At 44.7% G+C, this 22,811-nt stretch overlaps 3 protein-coding genes across 7 annotated transcripts in view; 2 read left to right on the forward strand and 1 right to left on the reverse strand.

The window, feature by feature from the left end:
- TFRC (transferrin receptor) overlaps positions 1 to 8,641 on the forward strand; it is a 38,481-nt gene extending 29,840 nt beyond the window's left edge. The window contains exon 19 of the mRNA XM_037013154.2: positions 8,373 to 8,641. Coding sequence (XP_036869049.2) covers positions 8,373 to 8,381 — 9 coding nt within the window. The 3' untranslated portion in view covers positions 8,382 to 8,641. The remainder of the gene's footprint in view (positions 1 to 8,372) is intronic.
- A 2,886-nt stretch (positions 8,642 to 11,527) lies between these two features.
- LOC140848267 (uncharacterized) lies at positions 11,528 to 12,777 on the reverse strand. The gene is made up of 2 exons (XM_073230456.1): positions 12,518 to 12,777; positions 11,528 to 12,086 (listed from the first exon to the last, which is right to left on the reverse strand). Exons 1-2 carry the CDS (start codon positions 12,775 to 12,777, stop codon positions 11,528 to 11,530), a joined length of 819 nt encoding a protein of 272 aa, XP_073086557.1.
- TNK2 (tyrosine kinase non receptor 2) overlaps positions 12,587 to 22,811 on the forward strand; it is a 39,741-nt gene continuing 29,516 nt past the window's right edge. For 2 of the 5 annotated variants that reach the window (XM_037013153.2, XM_073231472.1), the window contains exon 1: positions 12,673 to 12,805. The gene's annotated coding sequence lies outside the window, so the exon portion shown is untranslated. Of the gene's footprint in view, positions 12,806 to 21,554; positions 21,726 to 22,811 lie in introns of all 5 variants that reach the window. The other 3 variants (XM_037013135.2, XM_037013148.2, XM_037013143.2) reach the window with 3 other exon arrangements.

The following is a 22,811-nucleotide window of genomic DNA, read 5'->3' on the forward strand; positions in this document are numbered from 1 at the left end:
TGATGACTAGTGATGTGGAGCATCTTTTCATGTGTGTGTTGGCCATCTGAACTTCTCTGCAGAACTGTCTGTTCAGCTCCTCTGACCATTCTTTGTTTGGATTATTTACATTTTGTTTGTTGAGGTGCGTGAGCTCTTTATATATTTTGGATGTCAATCCTTATCAGATCTGTCATTTATGAATATGTTCTCCCGTACCATAGGATGCGTTTTTTTCTATTGGTGGTGTCCTTTGCTGTACAGAAGCTTTTCAGCTTGATATAGTCACACTTGTTCATTTTTTACTTTTGTTTCCCTTGCCTGGGGGAGATATGTTCATGAAGAAGTTGCTCATGTTTATGTCCAAGAGATTTTTGCCTATGTTTTTTTCTGAGAGTTTTATGGTTTCATGACTTACATTCAGGTCTTTGATCCATTTTGAATTTACTTCTGTGTATGGGGTTAAACAGTGATCCAGTTTCATTCTCTTACATGTAGCTGTCCAGTTTTGCCAACACCAGCTGTTGAAGAGGCTGTCATTTCACTATTGTATGTGCATGGCTCCATCATATATTAATTGACCATATATGTTTGGTTTAATATCTGGACTCTCTATCCTGTTCCCCTGGTCTGTGGGTCTGTTCTTGTGCCAGTACCAAATTGTCTTGATTACTGTGGCTTCGTAGTAGAGTTTGAAGTTGGCAAGCAAGATCCCCCCTGCTTTATTCTTCCTTCTCAGGATTGCTTTGGCTATTCAGGGTCTTTTGTGGTTCCATATGAATTTTAGAACTATTTGTTCCAGTTTGTTGAAGAATGCTGTTGGTATTTTGATAGGGATTTCATTGAATCTCTAGATTGCTTTAGGCATAATGGCCATTTTGACAATATTAATTCTTCCTAGCTAAGAACATGGGATGAGTTTCCATTTGTTAGTGTCCTCTTTAATTTCTCTTGAGAGTGTCTTCTTTTCAGGATATAGGTCTTTCTCTTCCTTGGTTAGGTTTATTCCTAGGTATTTTATTCTTTTTGATGCAGTTGTGAATGGAATTGTTTTCCTTATTTCTCTTTCTGCTAGTTCATCGTTAGTGTATACAAAAGCAACATTTCTGTGTATTAATTTTGCATCCTACAATTTTGCTGAATTCTGATATTAGTTCTAGTAGTTTTGGAGTGGAGTCTTTAGGGTTTTTTATGTACAATATCATGTCATCTCCAAATAGTGACAGTTTGACTTCTTCCTTACCAGTCTGGATGCTTTTATTTCATTGTTTTGTCTGATTGCCGTGGCTAGGTCCTCCAGTACTATGTTGAATAACAGTGGGGAGAGTGGGCATCCATGTCTTCTTCCCAGTGTTAGAGGAAAGGCTTTCAGCTTCTCGCTGTTAAGTATGATGTTGGCTGTGGATTTGTCATATATGGCCTTTATTATGTTGAGGTACTTGCCCTGTATACCCATTTTGTTCAGAGTTTTTATCATGAATGGATGATGAATTTTGTTGAATGCTTTTTCAGCATCTATGGAGATGATCATTTGGTTCTTGCCCTTCTTTTCATTGATGTGGTGGATGATGTTGATGGATTTTCGAATGTTGTACCATCCTTGCATCCCTGGGATGAATCCCACTTGGTCATGGTGTTTGATCTTCTTGATGTATTATTGAATTCAGTTTGCTAGTATTTTGTTGAGTATTTTTGCATCTATGTTCATCAGGGATATTGGTCTGTAATTTTCTTTTTTGGTTGGGTCTTTGCCTGGTTTTGGTATTAGAGTGATGCTGGCTTCATAGAATGAGTTTGGAAGTATTCCCTCTTCTGTTTTTTGGAAAACTTTAAGGAGAATGGGTATTATGTCTTTTCTGTATGTCTGATAAAATTCAGCAGTGAAACCATCTGGTCCAGGAGTTTTGTTCTTGGGTAGTTTTTTGATTATTGATTCAATGTCGTTGCTGGTAATTGGTCTGTTTAGAATTTGTGTTTCTTCCTTGGTCAGTTTTGGAAGGTTGTATTTTTCTAGGAACTTGGTGCATTTCTTCTAGGTTTTCCAGTTTGTTAGCATATAGATTCTCATATCTCTAGTAATTCTCTGTATTTTGTGGGGTCTTTCGTGATTTTTCCTTTCTCATTTCTGATTCTGTTTATGTGTGTAGATTCTCTTTTTCTCTTAAAAGTCTGGCTAGGGCCTTATCTATTTTATTTTCTCAAAGGATCAGCTCTTGGTTTCATCGATTTTTTCTATTATTTTATTCTTCTCAATTTTATTTATTTATTCTCAGATTTTTATTATGTCCCTCCTTCTACTGACTTTGGGCCTCACTTGTTCTTCTTTTTTCCAGTTTCAGTAATTGTGACTTTAGACTATTCATTTGGGATTGTTCTTCCTTCTTTAAGTAGGCCTGAATTGCTATATACTTTCCTCTTAGAACTGCCTTCGCTGTGTCCCACAGAAGTTGGAGCTTTGTGCTGTTGTCATTTGTCTACATATATTTCTTGATGCCTATTTCAATTTGGTCATTGATCCATTGATTATTTAGGAGCATGTTGTTAAGCCTCCATGTGTTTGTGAGCCTTTTTTTTTTTCTTTGTACAATTTATTTCTAGTTTTATATCTTTGTGGTCTGAGAAGTTGGTTGGTAGAATTCCAATCTTTTGGAATTTACTGAGGGTCTTTTTTGTGGTCTAGTATGTGGTCTATTCCGGAAAATGTTCCTTGGCACTTGAGAAGATTGTATATCCTGCTGCTTTTGGGTGTATAGTTCTATAGATGTCTGTTAGGTCCATCTGTTCTAGTGTGTTGTTCAATGCCTGTGTGTCCTTACTTATTCTCTGTTCTGGTGGATCTGTCCATTGGAGTGAGTGGTGTGTTGAAGTCTCCTAGAATGAATACATTGCATTTTATTTTGTCCTTTAATTCTGTTAGTATTTCTTTCACATATGTCGGTGGTTCTGTGTTGGTGCTTATATATTTATAATGGTTATATCTGCTTGTTGGACTGACCCCTTTATTATTATGTCATGTTCTTCTTTATCTCTTGTTGCTTTCTCTGTTTTGGAGTCTATTTTTTCTGATCCAAGTACTGCAACACCTGCTTTCTTCTCCCTATTGTTTTCATGAAATATCTTTTTCCATCGCTTGACTTTTAGTCTGCGTGTGTCTTTGGGTTTGAGGTGAGTCTGTTGTAAGCAGCATAGAGACGGGTCTTGCTTTTTTATCCTTTCTATTATTATCTGTCTTTTGATTGGTGCATTCAATCCATTTACATTTAGGGTGATTATTGAAAAATATATACTTACTGCCATTGCAGGGTTTAGATTAATGGTTACCAAAGGTTCAAGGTAGCTTCTTTACTATCTAATCATCTAACTTTACTCGCTTATTAAGCTATTATAAACACAGTCTGATGATTCTTTATTTCTCTCCCTTCTTTTTCTTTCTTCTCCATTCTTTATATGGTAGGTGTTTTAGTGTTTACTCCTTTGTGTTTCCTTTGACTGCTTTTGTGAGTAGTTGATTTTATTTTTTGCCTTTAGTTAGTATTTATTTGGTCTGCTTTCTTTGCTGTGATTTTATTTTCTCTGATATCATCTATTTAGCCTTAGGAGTGCTCCCATCTAGAGCAGTCCCTTCAAAATATCCTGTAGAAGTGGTTTGTGGAAGGCAAATTCCCTTAACTTTTGCTTGTCTGGGAATTGTTTAATCCCTCCTTCATATTTAAATGATAATCATGCTGGATATAGTATTCTTGGTTCAAGGCTCTTCTGTTTCATTGCATTAAATATATCATGCCATTCTCTTCTGGCCTGTTAGGTTTCTGTTGAGAAGTCTGATGAAATCCTGATGGGTTTTCCTTTGTAGGTGACCTTTTTTCTCTCTCTAGCTGCCTTTAATACTGTCTTTGTGTATGATCTTTGCCATATTAATTATTCTATGTCTTGGTGTTGTCCTCCTTGGGTCCCTTGTGTTGGGAGATCTGTGGGCTTGCATGATCTGAGAGACTATTTCCTTCCCCAGTTTGGGGAAGTTTTTAGCAATTATTTCTTCAAAGACACTTTCTATCCCTTTTTCTCTCTCTTCTTCTTCTGGTACCCCTATAATGCAAATATTGTTCCATTTGGATTGGTCACACAATTCTCTTAATATTCTTTCATTCCTGGAGATCCTTTTATCTCTCTGTACCTCAGCTTCTCTGTATTCCTGTTCTCTGATTTCTATTCTATGAACAGCCTCTTGCCCCTTATTTAGTCTGTTCTTAAGTCCTTCCAGAGATTGTTTTATTTCTGTATTCTCCCTCCCAACTTGATCCTGTAACTCTTGCATATTTCTCTACAGGTCCATCAGTATGGTTATGACCTTTATTTTGAATTCTTTTTCAGGAAGATTGGTTAAATATATCTCCCTAGGCCCTCTCTCAGGGGTTGTCTAGGTGATTCTGGACTGGAACAAATTCTTCTGCCTTTTCATGGCAATAGAGATTGTTGTAGGCAGTTTGTGTGTTAGCTGGGAGAACAAAGTCCCTTCATGCTTGCTGGTCACCTTGACCTTCTCCGCTGCCTGTGCTGGTTACCCGCACTCTGTGAGCAGGCTCCAGGTTAATTTCCTGAGCCGCCATGGGCGGGGGAGCCCTTATCCCTGTGGGGAGAGACAGGCACACCAGGTGTGCTCTTCTGTGAGAATGGCACCCCTTCGCGCCCTGCCCCGGCTTCCTCTGCCTCTGTGCCAGGCAGCTGCTCGCCGGTGGCGGCTTTTGGATCTGGCCCGGGTGTCTGCGCCCTGGGAGGAGCCTCTGGGCGGCTGGTATGGGCGAGGCCACTCCTAGGATGCTCTGCCAGGGCTGCGTGGGAGGGGGAATGTACAGCAGGCTGTTTATCTCCATCAGGGGCTTCAGAGTTGTGGTGTCACCCAGGGGGTTAGGGTTCCTGAAGTTCCCCAGCATTCCTAGCTGCTGGGCTGAGTGTTCCAGCACGATTCCATCCAGCTGTGAAGCCCCTGTCCCTTTAACACTTTCAAGAAGCACTTGTTTTTCTTTTGTCCCAGGGGAGCTGGCTGCGGGGACCTGCTTGCAGATTTTACTTTTCCATTTCCTTGATATCCAGCACACCATGCAATGTGTGCCTGTGCTCCTGGTGTGGATTACGAGGGCTGGTTACTTAGCAGTCCTGGGTTCCCACTCCCTCCCCACTCAGACTCCTTTCCTCCCACCTGGTGGCTGAGGTTGGGAGAATGCTTGGGTCCTGCCGGGCTGCAGCTTGTATCTTACCTACCCCCTTCGTGAGATGCCGAGTTCTCACAGATGTAGATGTAGCCTGGCTATTGTACTGTATCCTCTGGTCTCTCTGTTAGGTGTAGTTTTAATTGTTGTATTTTCAAAAATATATATGGTTTTGGGAGGAGATTTCTGCTGTCCTCCTCATGTGCCATCTTCCCCACATCCTGTAATACTTTTTTGATGCAGTTACATTCCTCTGGCTCCTTCTTTCTTCTATATTTGCTGCCCTGTTTTCTGCTCCTGTCCCTGTTTTACAGTCTATCCTCTGTAACTGCTCACACTAAGGACCAGAAACCTCATCAGATCCAAATGTGTTTCACTATTTTTCATCCAGGCTACCAATATTCATGAAAAAGTTGTGGACATGTTCACACATGTGTGATTTGAAAGACACTAGGGAAGCCTAATGGTCTAGGTTGTTCTGTGCCAGAACCCTGGCCAGCCATCCTTTATATCTAGCTGAGTCTCTCAGGTAATCCCTGGAGGTGTTGTCTCCTCACTCCCAACCAAGAATGTAGATTCTGGGCCATGTATGATCCCTACATTCAAGTCCTTGTAATTGACTAAAATAGTCTCACTCCTGTTTGTTTTTACAGCTTAGCTTTGGCATGGTGTTATCTGTAAATACTGGAGGGGTTAGGGAGTTGGGCAAAAGAGAATTATTTGGTGGGAGCCGTGGATTTGTATCTGGGTCATGGAGATTCTAATCCAAGTTTATTCACCACCTGTAAATTGCTGGGTGGCCTGGGTAACCTGCTGTACCTCTCAGAACCTCATTTTCCTTACTTCTAAATGAGGAGTAAGGCCTGATGTTCTCTAAGATCCTTTCTAGCTCTCATATAAAATATCTCTCCCACTGAGAATGTATGTTTCCTCCTTTAAACCTAGATTTAGTTCTATACTTTTAGAGTACCTTTATAATCCCCTTTCTTCCCCATCCCACTAGCACAGATGTGCTATTGATGAGAATATACTAATCTGTATTCATCTTGGAGACATTCTTTAGGAATTTGAGCCCTGTGTCTCAGCAGCTAGTGCGCCTCTTGGGCTCATCATCTGATTACCTCCTTTGGGGCTGTTGACCTTGGATGACTACACTGACTAAAATTTGCCTTTTTACTATTGGGCAAGCCCATCACTGTGGTAGTTACAGGTCAGTGTCCTTGCTGATGGTGACTAGTATCTGTGCTTTAGCTGCTTCCTGATTGCAGACATACTGCCTGGCTTGTCTTCTGGAAACAGAATTTCCTTGAGTCTAACCCACAGAACTTTCTTGACTAGTTTTGGCTTGTTGGCCCTTCTGGACTCAATTTCCTACTTTATTACCATGATGAGTCACCTGCTATGATTTGCAGAACACCTCAGGCAATTAGAGAGTCATTATAAGTTCTTGAGTTGGGAGTGATATGGTGAATGGGTGTTTTAGGGAAATTAATGGGGAATTCACTTGGAAGCACAGACTGAAGTCAGCAAGATCACCTAAAAAACGTTTGCTGCAAAACGCCATTGAAGGGTACAAATTTCACAGCATTAGGTTGTCTGATTCTCACAGTCTCCCAGGGAAGGGGAAACAGAGGCTGGCTAATAGAGTTTGTCCTACATCAGGTAAGTAAATTCAGTTAGGTGTGTGGCATTTCAAAGGTGCTTGATAACCATTTGAATGAGGAAGTAGTGTCTTGAAGGAAGGACCCCTGGGCCCAGATTCTCCTAACTTTATTCAGGTGATAACTGACAGGAAGCAAGTACGGAGAGGAGGCAGGAGTGTGAAACCGCCGAGTGGGTGGGGTGTGCCTTGAATGCTGAAGGAGGAGATAGGTAACGAGGCTACCAAGAACTCATTTGCAGGCAAATGAGAGCCAGGGGAGTCAGGGAGAGAGCGAGATTTGAGAGTTTGGGTTCTGCAGCCACTTTCTTAGGTCGGTGTGACCAAATGTAAGGTCTGTGTGAATCGGTGAACACTGTCCCCCAGGAGAGCGGCACAGGCACAGGGCGCTGTTTCCGTGCGGGCCTAATTAACTAACGTGTGTGGGGAGGGGGAGGGGGAGGGGGCAGAGCCAAAAAAGCAGCAGGTATGGGTTTTCTTCCCCAGTATCGCCATCATTAGAGCAGGAAGAGAAAGGAGCAGTAAGTTAAGGATTGGGCTGTGTCTACACTACAAATGGGGAGTTTTAAACAAAGGAGACAGAAACAGCAGGGACGTAGGCAAAGTGAAAAATTACCTTGCCATTTAAGGGTAAGCCCTGACTGGTCCTCCATTTCTAAACTTAGTAAATACAGTGAGTTCAGGGACGTAAAGAGGAGTATAGCTGAAGCATAAAAGGATCCAGTCCTTCATACGTTTAGTCTTGTCTCCGCCACTAGCAGTTTCTTGGTTAGCGGATTGGTCCAATTCTTCCATGGTGTGCCTGCCACAGGCGGGACTCACGGCTGATGCTGAGCGCTTGTATCACGCGTCCGGTTGTTGGTTACCAAATTCAACTCTGGTGGCCACCAGGGGGCGTCAGAACCGAGGGCTTCAGCGCTCCATTCTGAAGAACCCATGTGATCCAGAGTTTGTAATCTCTGGGCTCATTCTGTTCTTTCCTTAGCTGGGCAGAGGGGGCAGGTGCGTGGGAGCAGCCGACAGCGCCTCTTCCGGACGTCCTAGTAAAGTCCGAAACTTCAGAATTGCTTGGGGGCATGAGGGCCCCGCCCCCTAAACTGCTCCAGTGAGCTCTCGCTCGCCCATAGGGTAAAGGCACGGTCTGTGCTCGGTCCTGGAAGGACGCAGCCTGGGTGAGGAGATAGTCCCATGCTTAAGAATTCCTTAAGAAATTCCTCCCTTCACCTCCACTAAGAGTCAAACTGTTTCTTTCTGATTAAGCAATCTTTTGCCCTTTGTCAAGTTGGATTGTTTGCTTAGATACCAGTCCTGCTCCATACCTCACTGCCTTCCTGTCTCCCTCAGGCATTGTTCTGGGCACTAGGGGTACAAGTGAACCAACCGCCTGCCATTTCTGGTTGCATATTGGAATCACAGGGGGAGCTTTAAAAAACTGTAGATGCTGAGCTCCACCCCAGAGATTCGTTTTGGGGTGGGGCCTGGGCATCCATGATTTTAAAAGCTTCTCCTGGGATTCTTCTGTGCAGGATTATTGACGGTTTCTGGGTCCAAGGAAGGCCTTGCTACCCCTTGAGTAGCAGCTGGATAGAGATGCAGACTCTCAGCATCCCTTCCCAACGTGCTGCATCAGGATCCACATTTCGGCAAGATCCTCAGGTCATTCAGTTGTGCACTGAAGTTTGAGAAGCATTGATGTAGTTCTGCTTTCCCCATGCTCACTTCCCTGGCCGGAACCACAGCCTTATAACTTTCTCAAGCTGGAGCAGTGGCTTCCAGAAGTTTTTGCCTGTGACCTATAGAAAAAAATAGATTTTATATCAAGACATAGAGCACACCTGTGGAAAGAGAATGAAGCAAAAGTGTCCCCAAAACAATACCTTTACTATCTGTGATGCACTAATTCATTCAATAGATATTGTTGGTACCTACTGCAGGCTAGGTATGTTCCAGGTGCCCGTGCCAGGCTATGTCCAGACAAAAACCCCTGTCCTTGTGGAGTTTACATTCTGTGTGTGTGTGTGTGGCAGGGGAGGGTGGGTGTGATGGTGGTGGTTGCCAGAAAGTTAATAAAACATGAATATGAAGGGCATGTTAGAAGATTAAAATAATAAAATTTCTTTACAAAATCACATTGGGGGGACTTCCAGTTGCTGGTTATGTTCTGTTTCTTGATCTGGGTGCTGGGCATATTCTCTTTGTAAAATTACAAGTTTTTACATTTCTTTGTACATATGATATGTTGTACTTCAGTTAAAAAATTCAAAAATTTTATTCTGATATTTCCTATTCTGTTATTGTTCTCTTTTATTTAAAAAAAGGTCAAAATAGTTTAAAAAACATTACTCTATTTAAAAAAACAAAACAGAGCAAAAAACAAACCTTCAGCCCAGTCACTGGACAGCATCCACCGCTCTTGCTGAGGACCCGCTGGCAGGCATGAGCCCGACTGCCTGTCACCACCTTGTGATTGCCTCCTTGCCCTCCTGCTTGCCCACAGGGCAACCATCTCACAATGGAGATTCTTAAGGCATCACCACAAGCCTCCCTCAAGCAGCTTGTCCGCCTCCGCTGAGTGCTAGACCTGACAAGCCCTTCTCCATGCCGAGTCACTCTGCTGCGGGCAGCTCTCAAGTTCCAGATCTGGGTAGAGACTGGCACAGGCACGTTAGAGGGTTGGGATTCTCCCTGCAGCCACGTCCTGCGCGTGCTGAGCCTCCGCTTCTAGACTGTCTCCTTTCCTCCATTACGCTGACAGCTGCCTTGGGGCAGAGCACTCTCACTGGATGTCTTCCTGGCTACTAGTAATGTCCCAGAGCAGTGCAGAGACAGCCTCAGAGACAATTCCCAGCACAGCCCCAGCGCTCAGCGTGCTGGTCGGGACAGTCCAGGAGTTGGCGGGCACAGACCAGGCAGAATGGGGAAGGGAGCAGAAGATCTCTTTTCTGTAAGCCTAATGCTCTAGATAAACCTGCCTGAAGGATGACAGAGGTGTGGATCTGCACCTGAGAGCAACTGGAGGGAAGGTGGGAGAATGGGGAGCTGGGTTTCCATCAGAGAATCACCTAGCAGGACCCACCAGGATGCAAGTGCTTTGACCCCTTGCTTTGTTTGATTTGCAGCTGGATTTACCAGCTCCAAATCAGTTGTTTGCATCTACTGACCCCAAACATCTGGTCAGACCTGATGTTTCCAAAGCGAGGCTCCCGGGTTTGGCATTGTTTTGTTGTGCCTTAGTGGTTTAGAGCAGACTTTGGAGTCAGAAAACTGGCTTTAATACTACCAGCTGTATGCTCATGTTCAAGGCACTTAACCATGTAAAGCCTCAGTGCTGTCATCTGTAAAATGGGAGTAATGTGTACCTCATTGGGCTGTGGGGAGGTTCGATGAGAATAAATGCCATGTGCAAGACCTTACACACAGGAAGTCTCCATAAGCCTTAGCAATTGTTACTGAGGTATTACAAGGGAAGTTGTGGGAGGACCCCCAACCAGATTCCTTTCCCTTTCTCCCCTGTGGCCAGGCAGCAAGAGGGAAGACCCTAACTCAGCTGTGAGTTCATGTAGGGTCAGGAGTCCTGCCTAGACCCCCTCTTGGCCCAGGTAGGGTACATTCACCTCCTGCTTTGTGGTCTTGGCTCCGTGGCAAAGGGCAGCTGTTACACTGTTATCAAATTAGGAGAAAGCCGAAGTCCTTCCAGTCCAGAAATCCTCTGCCCTTTGGTGTCTGGAACTCATCCCCTTCTTGTTGCCCTACTGTTTTCCTGGGCCCAATGCTGGGTAATGGGAAGGCAGAAAAAGCCATCCTTACACAGATCTCTGATGTCTGATCTTGGGGACAATTCTGTCTGGAGTTGTTTTATTATTGTATCCATTTTATAGATGAGGTACAGTTAGTAACAGGGACAACTGGCGTAAGCCTTTGTTTTTAAGCTCCATGGTCCAAGGCTGTGTCCAGCTGGCCTAGATCTGGATCTGCAGGCTGCACTCTCTGGGAGGAGCTCTGAATTTTCTCATCCTTTGGGGGTATGGTAAGGAGAGGACTCAAGAGGGAGAAGCACAGGAGGGAGGAAAGCCTCGTTTGCCTGGGACCCCTTCTACCTACGTTCCCAGCAGAAGTGTCACCGGCCGTAGACCAGCTCTTCCTGGCTGAAGCTCCCTCCATTGGCCCCAGGGAAAAGGTAGGGGTGGCCTAGGTTCCTAGGCCTCTGAGCTGCTTCTGAAAGATTAGGACCAGAGACCCTTTGTGCACTCACTGGACTGTGGCCTTGGAAGCTTTCCAATCCAACCTCCTCATTTTAGAAATGAGGCAACTGAGGCCAGATGGAAGTGACGTTTTTCGCCGTCACATGCAGCAGCTGAGCTGCTACTTAGAATTCGAGGCTCCTATTTCAGTGCTCCTCCGTTGGGCGGGGCTGACTACATTGTCTGGATGAACTCATTCACTACCTTCTGTTTCACCTCGCCGCCTCTAGGTACCACATGAGGGGGTCGAGAGTGGGATAGAGAAGGGGAGCTTGAGGGGGGTCCCGGACAGGGAGGGGAAGCGGGACCTGGCCCTTTAGGAGGGCGGGTCGACCCCGCCAGGCCCCGCCCCCCAGGGGCGGCGCAGGCGCAGGCGGGCTTCAGGAACTCAGGCTGGAGGGCGGGCGCTCCTGGCTGGTGGACCGGCGCGCGGGGCCGCATCACCTGCGGGGGCCGGCGCAGGGCGCGGCGCCCGGCGGGCGGGCGTCGACGCCGGGAGGCGAGGCGGAGAGGCGGGCCCGGGACTTTGGGGCGATCGCGGAGCGGGAGGGGACGCGACCCCGCAGCCCCTTCCCCTGGGGGGCAGGGAGGAAGGAGCCGGGCGTGGGGCGGTGTGAGCGAGCCTCGAGGGCAGCACCATCTGGAGGGGCGGGACCGCGCGGCCTCTGGGGGGCAAGCGAGTGCGCTGGGCAGTACCGGCGGGGAGCCGAGCGCGGGAAGCGCAGGAGGAGCGTGGCGGACTCAGCCCCGCGCTGCCGGAGCAGCAGCCGCAGAGGGTCGGGGTTCTCAGCTGGGGCCCGCAGCAGCTCCGCGGGCTGAAGCTCGGCGTGGAGGAGCAGGGGGGCGTGGGTCCGGCTGTGCAGGAGGAGGGTGGGGTGGGCCCGGGGGTGCAGGAGCGGGGTGGCCGCGGACGCGAGCCCAACCTGGGGGTGGTGTGGGGGTCGCCGGACGGCGCGGACTGGAGGCGCCGTCCTCCGTGGACGGGCTCCGCGGGCTGGCCTGTAGTGCAGGAGGAAGGGCTAGGGCCCCGCAAGCAGCACCAGGAGAAGGGGGGAGGCAGCCGCGCAGTGCAGGAGCGTGGGGAGGCCCGCGCCGGGGTGCAGGAGCGGGGGGAGGGGAGCCCAGGCAGGCTGCTGCAGCAGCCCGAGCAGCTGTCCGAGTTGGGGGATCGCTCCTTGGAACGTGGGGAGGGGCTCGAAAGTTCCGGGCAGCGAGGGGAACTGTACTGGGAGAGCTGCGTGCACCTTAGACGGGAGGCAGAGGTCCTGGGAGCGGCACCGGTACGCCGCGAGGGACTTGAGCTGGTGGGGAGGGCCCGGCCTGTGGGGCCCCGGGGGCCTGAGGGAGAGGGGCGCTTGGGGGTGCAGGAAGCAAATTGGCTGCCAGGGGTGCAGGAGGGGCAGGTGGTGCGGGCTGTCCAGGAAACTTACCTGGACGGGAAGCGCGCCCAGGAGGGAGCGGGGCCCCCTGAGGGGCATAGAATCCGGAGGCGCCGGCGGCGGAGGAGGTGGTAAACCCACAGGCCGGCTGCCCAGCACCAGGATCGCTCCAGGGCCAGGGAGACCTCAAGATGTAGGGCCTTGGGGACTGGAGAGCAGAAGAGCGCTGTGAACCTGGGAGCGTTGGGACCACTGCCCCAGATCAGGCAGTGTCCATCCGGATCCTCATCTGCTACCCCTCTGGACATCATCGGAGCTGAGTCTGCAGGGAGGCAGCAGGTAAGGAAGCCCAAGTGTGTTCTCAGCTGGAATTGATGTGTTGGGAAGCAGGGGACTGCAGTTACCTCAGGAGAGGGTGGTCTCTAAACTGCCCCGTTCACTCCCCTGTGTTTAAACCTGGGAGGTAGGAAGCAGTGCGGTTTCAGCAGCGAGGCAGAACTCCTTTCCGCAGATCTGTATTTGCCAACTGGAGTGATGGGGCATTTCCTCAGAGTCTAGACTGGAGGTGAGACTGTCTGGGTGGCCGCCAGCCCTGGCAGAAGGAAGAGAGGGGTAGCCCCAGGCTGAGGCTGCAGAGGAGATGGCCACCCCCCACCTACTTCCTGGTGGAGATGGGGTGCTTCCATGCCAAAGCTGCCGTGGTGCCGCAGCGCAGGCTGCCTCAGGTCCTCAAAACACATTCCAAAAAAGGGAAGGAGGCTGCACTGCGTTACCAGGACCTTATCTTGTAACCCTGTTAGCCACATGAGCTGAGTGTTGTAACCAGTGACTTGGGCACGAGCCTGACCTGCTCCCGCCACACCTTCTTGTCACAGCTGATTAATTCTGAGGGCTCAGAGTCAAGGATGATTAGTGGGCAGAAGGGCAGAGAGCTGCTGGTGAGGCTTTCTGTCTCCCAATGGGCTCTCAGGACCCCAGCCTGAAAAGGCTGGGAGAGAGGGAGTATCAGACTGCTGGACTCTGGCGTCCAAAGTGGCCTAGACCTCAGCCACACCCACTGGAGGCGGGCTGTTGGGCTGTAGCATCCTGGATTCTGTACCAGCCAGGGTCATCTCCTAACCCAGCCCAGAGGTGCAGCTTGCAAGGGGTAGGAACTAGATTTGACTTCCTGGTGAGTCGCCCCCGACCTGGGTGCCAGGCCTCCTTCCTGGACCAGCTGGGGCTTGGTCGGCCAGCTTATGGGCTGCATCCTTTTCGGGCTCTTCTCTTACCTGGTGCTGTCTGGGTGCCTGCTGCTCTAACCCGCTGGTGGGGGCGGCTGCCGAGTTGCTGCCTGCCTCAGGGCCTTAGCTGGGAGGCATCTCCGACCCAGCCCAAGGTGTGGCTCTGAATCAGCTCCAGACCCCTATCCAAATCAGATTGGTTGGAGATAGTTCTCTCCTCTCTGGGTGGGGGTAGTGTGGTAGCAGGCTGGGCAGGCAGACGCTGGGACTGTGCTGGTGGAGCCGGTTAGCCTGCTCCTCACGCAAACCCAAATCCGACTGTCAGCTTCGTCCCACGCCTGCCTGTCATACTGCCACCCCAAACACTCATGCACCGGAAGTCCACCTTCTGTGTTGACTGTTCCTGGCTCTTCTGGGGTGGCCAGACTGGTTCTGGTTCTCTGGTTTCAACGGAGAGAATTAATCTGTTCTAAAGACATGCATATGAGCACACATTTGCCCCCTATTTCAGGTTGACTTTTTTGAATTTGTGGTAGGTAAAGAGAAGAAGGATTCTGAGGAAGCTGTGTAGCCTCCTGGGGCAAGGTGACATCTCTGGCTTCAGTTTTCTGTGTGCTGGGGGCATGGCTTTCCCTACAGTGAGAGTCCTGGGTGCAGAGGATTCAGCCCCTTCTTTGCCAGTCTACCCACCTGGCTGGCAGATGGTGGGTAAGAGGGGTCAGTGCTCCCAGACCTTTTCCTCCTGCAAGTATCCCCCTACCCTGTTCTAGTCTGCAAGATTAAGTGCTTTTTTGTTTTTGTTTTCAATACTAGCTTCAATAAAGTATAATGACATACAATAAACAGAGCATACTTAAAACATACAATTATTAAACTTTAATATATGTGTATATCCATGAAACCACCAACACAATCAAGATAATGAACTTACCCATTATTCCCAAAGCTCCCCCCCAATTTTTCTGCCTCTTTGTCTTTCTTCCATCCCACCTGTCCTTTGCTATCCCCCTTCATCACATAACAGGCTGGTCTGCTTACTGTCACTATACATGTTTACATTACCTAGAATTTTATGTAGATGGAATCACACAGCACATGTTCTTTTTTTTGGCCTGGCTTTTTTTACCCAGCATAATTATTTAGAGATTCATCCATGTTGCCGAGTGTAGCAATAGCTCATCCTTTTTATTGCCGAGTATTAGTCCATTGTTTATATAAACCACAGTCTGTTTATCCATTCAGCTATTGATGGGTTATCTTCACTTTTTGGTTATTATAAATACAACTGTTATGAACTTTTTATACAAGTCTTTGTGTGGACATGTACTTTTATTTTTCTTGGGTAAAGCTTTAGGACTGGGATAGCTGGATCATATAGTAGGTGTACATTTAACTTCTAAGACACTGCCAAACTGTTTTCCAAAGTGGTTGTACCATTTTACATACCCACAAGTTGTATATGAAAGTTCTAGTTCATCTGCTTCTTTGTTAACACTTGGTAAGATCAGTCTCTTTAATTTTAGACATTTTAATAGGTTAGTAGTAGTATCTCGTTGTGGTTTTAATTTGCATTTCCCTAATGACTAATGTTGAGCATCTTTTCACGTGCTTATTTGCCACCTGTATATCTTTGGTGATGTGCCTGTTCAAATTGTTCACCAATTTTTAAAAATTGTGTGGGTTTTTTTATATTGTGTTTTGAGAGCACTTTATACATACTGCACACAAACCCTTTATCTGATACGTGATTTGCAAATGTTTCCTTCCAGTCTCTGATTGCATTTAAATTCTTTTAAATGTTTCTTTTGAAGAGCATTTAAGGAACTCAAATTTACCAACTTGTTCTTTTGTGGATTGTGTTTGATCTGTTTATCTTGTCTTTACCCTTGTACCACACTATCTTGGTCACTATAGATTTTTCTTTTTTAGTTTAGGTCTTGAAACCAGGGTAAGATCTTAAACTTTGTACTTCCTTTTCAAAACTGCTTTAATTATTCTCTGTTCTTTGTACTTCCATATGCAGTTTAGAATCAATTTGTTAATTTCTACAGAAAATGCTGCTGGGATTTTGATTGCATCTACAGATCAATTTGGGAAGAATTGGCATCTTAGCAGTATTAAACCTTCTGACCCATGAATAATGTATGTATTTATTTATATTTTTAAGAATTTCATCAATTTTTCATGTTTTACAGTGTATAGGTCTTTCATATTTTTTGTCAGATATATCCTTAAGTAGTATATAGTTTTTGGATGCTACTGTAGATGGTACTTTTTATGGCATTCAATTTTTAAAAAATGTATTTATCTTAATCACATACACAAAATTTACTATTTCAACCATTTTTAAGTGTACAGTTTAGTAGTGTTAAGTACATTCACATTGTTGTGCAGCCATCACCATGTGTTCATTTCCAGAACATTTTTCATCTTGCCAAAATGGAACTCTGTACCTATTCAACAATACCTCTCCGTTCCCTCCTCCCCTGCCACCCCTGGCAACGACATTCTACTTTCTGTCTCTATGAATGTAACCACTCTAAATAGCACATAGAGTAGAATCATACAGTATTTATCCTTTTGTGATTGTTGTTTTTCACTTACCATAATGTATTCAAGGTTCATCCATCTCTTAGTACATGTCAGAATTTCCTTCTTTTTAAAGCTGAATAATAACCACTGTATAAATATATCACATTTTATTTTATCTATTCATTGTTAATGGTTGCTTCTACCTTTTGGCTGTTTTCAATAGTGCTGCTATACAATGGTATTGTTTTTTTAAATTTCAGTTTCCAAATGTTTGCTGTTAATATACACAAATACAATTGATTTTTGTATATTGACCTTGAATCCTCCCACCTTGCTAAGCTGAATTATTCTAGTAGCTTTTTTTTTAGCTTCCATCGAATTTTATACTTAGGTTGTCATGTCATCTGCTAATACAGTTTTATGTCCTACTTTCTGATCTTTATGCCTGTTGTTTCTTTTGCTTGCCTGATTGCACTGGCTATATCCTCTGATATAATGTTGAATAGATTAGATACCTTGTTCCTAATCTTCAGCGGAGAGCTTGCTTTCACCATTAACTATTGTATTAGCTGTGGGATTTTCATTGATGATTTTTACTGGTTGTAAAAGCTCCCTTCTGTTTTTACTTTGCTGAGATTTTTAATAGAAATGGCTATTGGATTTTGTCAAATGCTTTTCTGTGTTTATCAAAATGATCATAGGATTTTCTTTTTTAGTTTGTTACATCGATTTCAAATGTTAAACAAACGTAGCATTCCTGGGACAAACTCCATTCGGTCATGTGTTATTCTTTATATATATTGATGGATTCTATTTGCTAAAGAATTTGTAAAAATTTTTTCGTTTAGGAGGATAGTTTTCTTTTCCTGTAATGTCTGCAGGATTCATAGTGTGTACCTTTAACTTGTCATTGTCTGCCTTCAACCTTAAAATACTATATTTTCATTTCTCTCCTCTCTTTATGCTATTGTTCTAAAAAAAAATTATACATGTTATAAACCCCACACTATATTGATGTTATTGTTTAAAACGTCAACTATCTTTTTTTTCTTTTTTTCTGGTTTAATTTTAACTAATAAATTTTAAAGGATGACTGTAATATCAATCCAAATCTCTTATTTCCAATGCACAAACTATGTTTTGTAACCTGTAGGTGCCATAGATTCTTTTCACCATGGCCACCCTTGTTTATGGTTTTTCTTCTTCCTCGTGTCCTTTTTCTTCAACAGTTGAACAATAATAAACCATCAACTATCTGTTAAAGTAATTTAAATGATAAGAAAGATAACTATTTACACATATAGTTGCCATTTCCAGTGCTGTTTCTTTGCATAGATCCATATTTCTATGTGGTATTATTTCCCTAGTTCAACATTTATTGTAGGGCAAAGCTGCTGGTGATGCGATCGTTCATCTTCTGTATTTTTACAGTTTGTTTAGCTTTATTTGTAAAAGTTATTTCCATTTAAATACAAGTCTAGGTTGTTAGTGTTTTTCTTTTCAGTACTTTAAGGATGTTGTGCCACTGTCTTTTCATTCCATTGCTACAAAAAAATCTGCCCACATTTTTATCTTTGTTCCTTGTATGTAACACATTTCCCTTGTCCTCCCCAGCAACTTTTAAAGTTTTTCTCTTTATCACTGATTTTGAGCAATTTGATTATGATGTGTGTTAGCGTAGTTTCTTCATGTATCTTGTACTTGAAGTTCACTGAACTTCTATAGTTTTCATCAAATTTGGAGAAATTTCAGCTATCATTTCTTCAGATGTTTTTTCTGTTCCCAACTCCTCTTTCCTCAGGGACTCCAGTTTACATACATCAGGCCACTTGAAAATGTCCCTCTGCTCACTGATGCTCTGTTCATTTAAAAAAATAATCACTCTTCTGTGTTTAATTTTGGATAGTTTCTAGTACTGTCTTCAAGTTCACACGTTTTTCTCCTGCAGTGTCTTAATTTACCTTTAATTCCATTCAGTTAAATTTTTTCTTTTCTCATACAGTGTAGTTTTTATTCTAGAAGTTCAATTATAGTCTTTAAAAAATATAGCTATAATAATTGTTCTAATGTCTTTGTCTACTAATTCTAACATGCAATATCAGTTCTGGGTTGGTTTTGATTGATTGCTTTATCTCCTTGTTATGGGTCATAGTTTCTTGCATTTTTGCATAGCTAGTAATTTTTTATTGGATGCCAGACAGTGTGAATTTTACCTTGTTGGTTGCTGGGTATTTTTGTACTCCTATAATTATTTTTGAGCTTTGTTCTGGGATATAGTCAAGTGGCTTGGCAGCAGTTTCTTTCTCTTAGGTATTGTTTTTAAGATTTGTGAGATGGGACCAGAGCCATGCTAAACCTAGGGATAATAAGTCCCTATTTGTTGACCTCTCTGTGTATTCTACCCAATGCCTAGCTTTTCCAGTCTGGCTTGTAGGAACAGTACTTTTCCCAGCCTTGTGAGTACCAGGCATGGCTACTTCTAGTCCTTTTGGGTGGTTCTTTTCCCCAGCTTTGGGCAGTTTCCACACATTCATGTGAGGGTCACTACTCAGATGAATACTTGAGGGGGACCTTTCTAGATGGTATGGTGTTCTGTCTTCTCTAATGCTCTCTGTCCTGTGAGCTCTTGCCACCCGAGTCTCTCCAGACTCTCAGCTCCATCTGGTTCCTCTCTTTGTGCTGTAGCCTAGAAGCTCAGTCATAGGGCTGACTTTCTTTGTTTCCTGTTATATAGGCATCACTGTCCTTTGTTCTTGATGTCTGGTGTCTTCAAAGCCATTTTCTATATTTTGTCCATTTTTTTGTAGTTTCAGTCAGGAAGGTAAATCTGATCCCTGTTATTTCTCTTGGCCAGAGGGGGAGAATCTGACTTTTAATTTCCTCATTGCCACCCCACCACCTTTCCCATCTTTCAGTCCATCTACTGTAACTGTATCTCATTTTTTCTTCAATCTATTGTCTGTATTTACATTGTTATGGCATAATAACCTATAGTGATTTTTCCTTTCCTGCACAACTTTTTGCTCTCCCTGGAGTTGCTTTTTTTGTTTGTTTAGATTTCTGTGTACCTTTCAACTAGTCAGGCTCTCCAGTAACTGTCTGAATTTCTCAAGATGTCAATTCCATTAGGTATTCTATCAAATTTATCTTTTTTGAAGACATCTTTTCCAGAGCCTTGTGCCCTGAAGCATCATGGACTGGTTGCTCTCTATAACTGTAGCTTCACTGTCCTGGGGTGTCCCTTCAGCATACTGGGCATTTCCTTCACTGCCCTTCTGTGTTAGAACTGTTGTTTCCTGTGTCCCATGTCTTCACCTTCGTTGGTTTACTCTGTAGCAACATCCTTTAGTAGCTTCCTGAGAGAGGAGAGTGTATGAATGGTGGACTGTTTGGAGACCTTGCCAGCCTGATCATTGACCACTCGATTAGCTGAATATTGAGAGCCTGATTGGAAATTGCTTTCCTTCAGAATCTTGAGGATATTGCCTTTTAGGTTCCAGAGTTAACACTGAAATCTAAAGTCACTCTGAATCTTGTGTGTGGAACTTATGTTTTTTTTTTATTTTTTTTATTTTGGTATCATCAATCTACAATTACATGAAGGACATTATGTTTACTAGGCTCCCCCCTTCACCAAGTCCCCCCCACATACCCCTTCACCGTCACTGTGGAACTTATGTTTTGTTCACCCCCTTGCTTAGGAGTTTGAAGAATCTTTTATCTTCAATATTCTGTTCCTAATGATTTTGTAATTATGTAACTTAGTGTGGGTCTGTTTTCACTTCTCGCTGTACACTTTAGTTTGGAAACATGTACTTCAGGCCAAGGAAGTTTTCTTGTATTATTTTGATCATTTTATCTCCTTTTTTTTCCTTTCAGAGCTGCTTTTATTTGTATTTGTATTTTATGTTCTGACCCTCTGATTTTTAAATTCTTTTCTCTCCAAGTTTTAATATTTTTGTCTTTTGCTCTTCATTGCAGCAGATTCCCTGAACTTTATACTCTATCCTTTTTATTCTAATTTTAGCAATTTTTATAGCAATAAGTATTTGTTGATATTATTTTATCCTGTGTATGCCATGGATGAGACAGACACAAAACTGCTAAATTTGACATAAGCAATAGAAACATTGGGAGAATGGATTAGGATTTTTTAGCTAGGGAAATATCCACATTTCACTAAAAAAACAACCCACAACTCCTTCCAAAAAGGTCTTAAGCTGTCAGCATACAAAATCAAGTATGAGAATCTAATAAGGAAAAATTCCCAGAATGAATTTCTTGGGAACTTAGTGAAGTGATTTCTCTATCCACTGGCATGAATGGGATATAACATTGAGAATTATCATCTGTATAATAAGTAGTCCCATAAACTGATGCTCATGGCTTGTGATGAGAAGGATCTTCTGAAAGAGTGGTCAGTGTCAACAATGAGAGAGGCTGTCTGAGAACAGGAACTATTCTGGGCAGGACAAAAGACTGTCACAATCACAGGCTTTCTCCAGAGCAGTGGTTCTCTTTCTGCATTCATCTGAAGGACTTTGATGTGGTGCCTAAGTGTCACCTACACTGACTTGATTAGAATTTCAGTGGGTGGGGCCCACACATTGCTACCTTTCTAGCTCCCAGGTGATTTTAATGCGCAGCCAGGGCAAGGAACCACCGCTCCAGAGTTTAGCAAAGACTCTTGCTTCTCAGAGTGTGGTCTGCTGGACCCACACATCATCACTTAATAGAAATGCAGAATCTTAGGCCCTACCCCATATCTGGGGAGTCTGAATCTGCAGTTGAACAGGATCCCCAGGTGATCTGTATGTGCATTCAGGTTTGAGAAGTACTACATCATTTATCCATTCAACAAATATTTATGAGCACCTGCTGTGGCCAGACTTTGCTGATTGGGGTGGGCATGGGTCTGTTGAATTTTTCATTTCCTATTGTATTTGTAATTTTCTGTTACCCCAAATATGAAAATAATAATACTCTAATATTGTGGGTACAGCTTGTCTCCCTATGGATATTAGTGAGCTCTTTCTGTCTGCTCTTTTCTTCTCCTGCATAGCCTGTTTCCTGTTGGTTGCTTGTGTGTGTGTGTGTGTTTTGCTCGCTTTCTTCCCACGGTGGAGGCTTGCCCTGGGTGGCTGGTATCTTTTTGTTGATTACTCTTGACTACGGCTGGGGGGCTGCAGCTCTGAATTGCCTTGTTGACAGAACTTCTTTGTATGGTGACCCTGGCAGGTCATTTTTTGGGAACTCCCAAAGTTGGTATCTTGATACATTTTTTTGGCCTGGTCATGATCCCCAGCAAAGACACTCTTGTCTCCTGCCAAGAGGTGGAGGCCTGGTTCCCTGTCCCAGGAGCAAGTAGAGAAGAGGACTGGGATCTCAACATCTATGCTTCCTGTGTTTGGACTGTTGTGGTATCCTCGTTCTCAGCCCAGCCCGGTGTGCCGGTCCAGAGACCTTCAGTTTATCCCCACTTGGGAAATCCCTGGCTTTTACAGGTAGGCAGAGGGTCAGTCACCTAGTGACTTTGTACTGGGGGCAAGGAGGTGGGTGGGGAGGAAGTATAGGGGCTCTGACTGCTTCTTAAACAGCCCTTAACTAATCCTCTATATTTTTAGCACTTGCCTCTGACACCTCTTCTAGAGGTTTCTGGGGCTGCCCATTCCTAAGCCTTTAGAAGACTCTGTGGGTCCTTTAGGGGTCCGTCAGGCGCTTCTCAGTTGGGGTCTGTGAGTCTCTTAGGTCTGCTCTTGGCTGTCACTGGCTCCTCTGCTTTCCAGCTTCCAAATTGTTGTTGTGGTTTTCTTCTCTGCTGTTCTTCCCCTTCTTAGGGACTTCTGCCACTCAACAAATTGCTGTTTTCATTTGTAGTTTTGTGAAGGAGTGGATTATGTGCACATGTGCAATCCGATGTCTTTTCCTGTAGCCTCCATTCCCTCTTTAAACTTCCTCACAGAATCCATGAATTCATTGTGTCCCAACTGAGACTCCAGTTCTGCTCTCCATGGCCCTCCTCCTTGAGCCAGGCAGTTTAGTGTCCGGTTACATATGGACCAAATCTTGGCTTCATCATTTACCCTTTGGGTAACTCTAGTCACCTCAGCAGAGCCTCAGTTTCCTCACCTATAAAACAGGGATAAAGTAAGGTAATAAGGGGGCTTTTAATCAGGCAATGAAGATAAAGTTTTTGGTAAAGAACCTGTACATAGTGTCTGCTGGAGGACTCAGACTGGGATTTCTCCTCCTCCATATTTTCCCACAACCCTAGCATGGGGTGAGCACATAGTAGATACATGGTGAGTGACTGAAGTCGAGGGTTTGGTGAGAGGTTTGGCCTGGTCCCTCCCTTCAGCAGCTGCATCTCCTGGGAACCCTGCAGCCAGGGCTCAGATGGGGGTGAGGACACTGGGCTCTTCCTGTCTCTCCCTGTCCCAGGCATTCTGTGTTTCCTGATGAGACCAGGTGTCATCTCCAGAGACCAATGCTCACCCCTGACCTTGGCAGAGGTGCCCCTCCCTGGCCAGAAGAGAATTACCATCACTCGGACCTGTTGATCTCCCCTAGCTCCTGGGGATCCATTCCCT

This window comes from Manis javanica, chromosome 3 (genome assembly GCF_040802235.1).
Source record: "Manis javanica isolate MJ-LG chromosome 3, MJ_LKY, whole genome shotgun sequence".
In the NCBI taxonomy this organism is placed as follows: domain Eukaryota; kingdom Metazoa; phylum Chordata; class Mammalia; order Pholidota; family Manidae; genus Manis; species Manis javanica.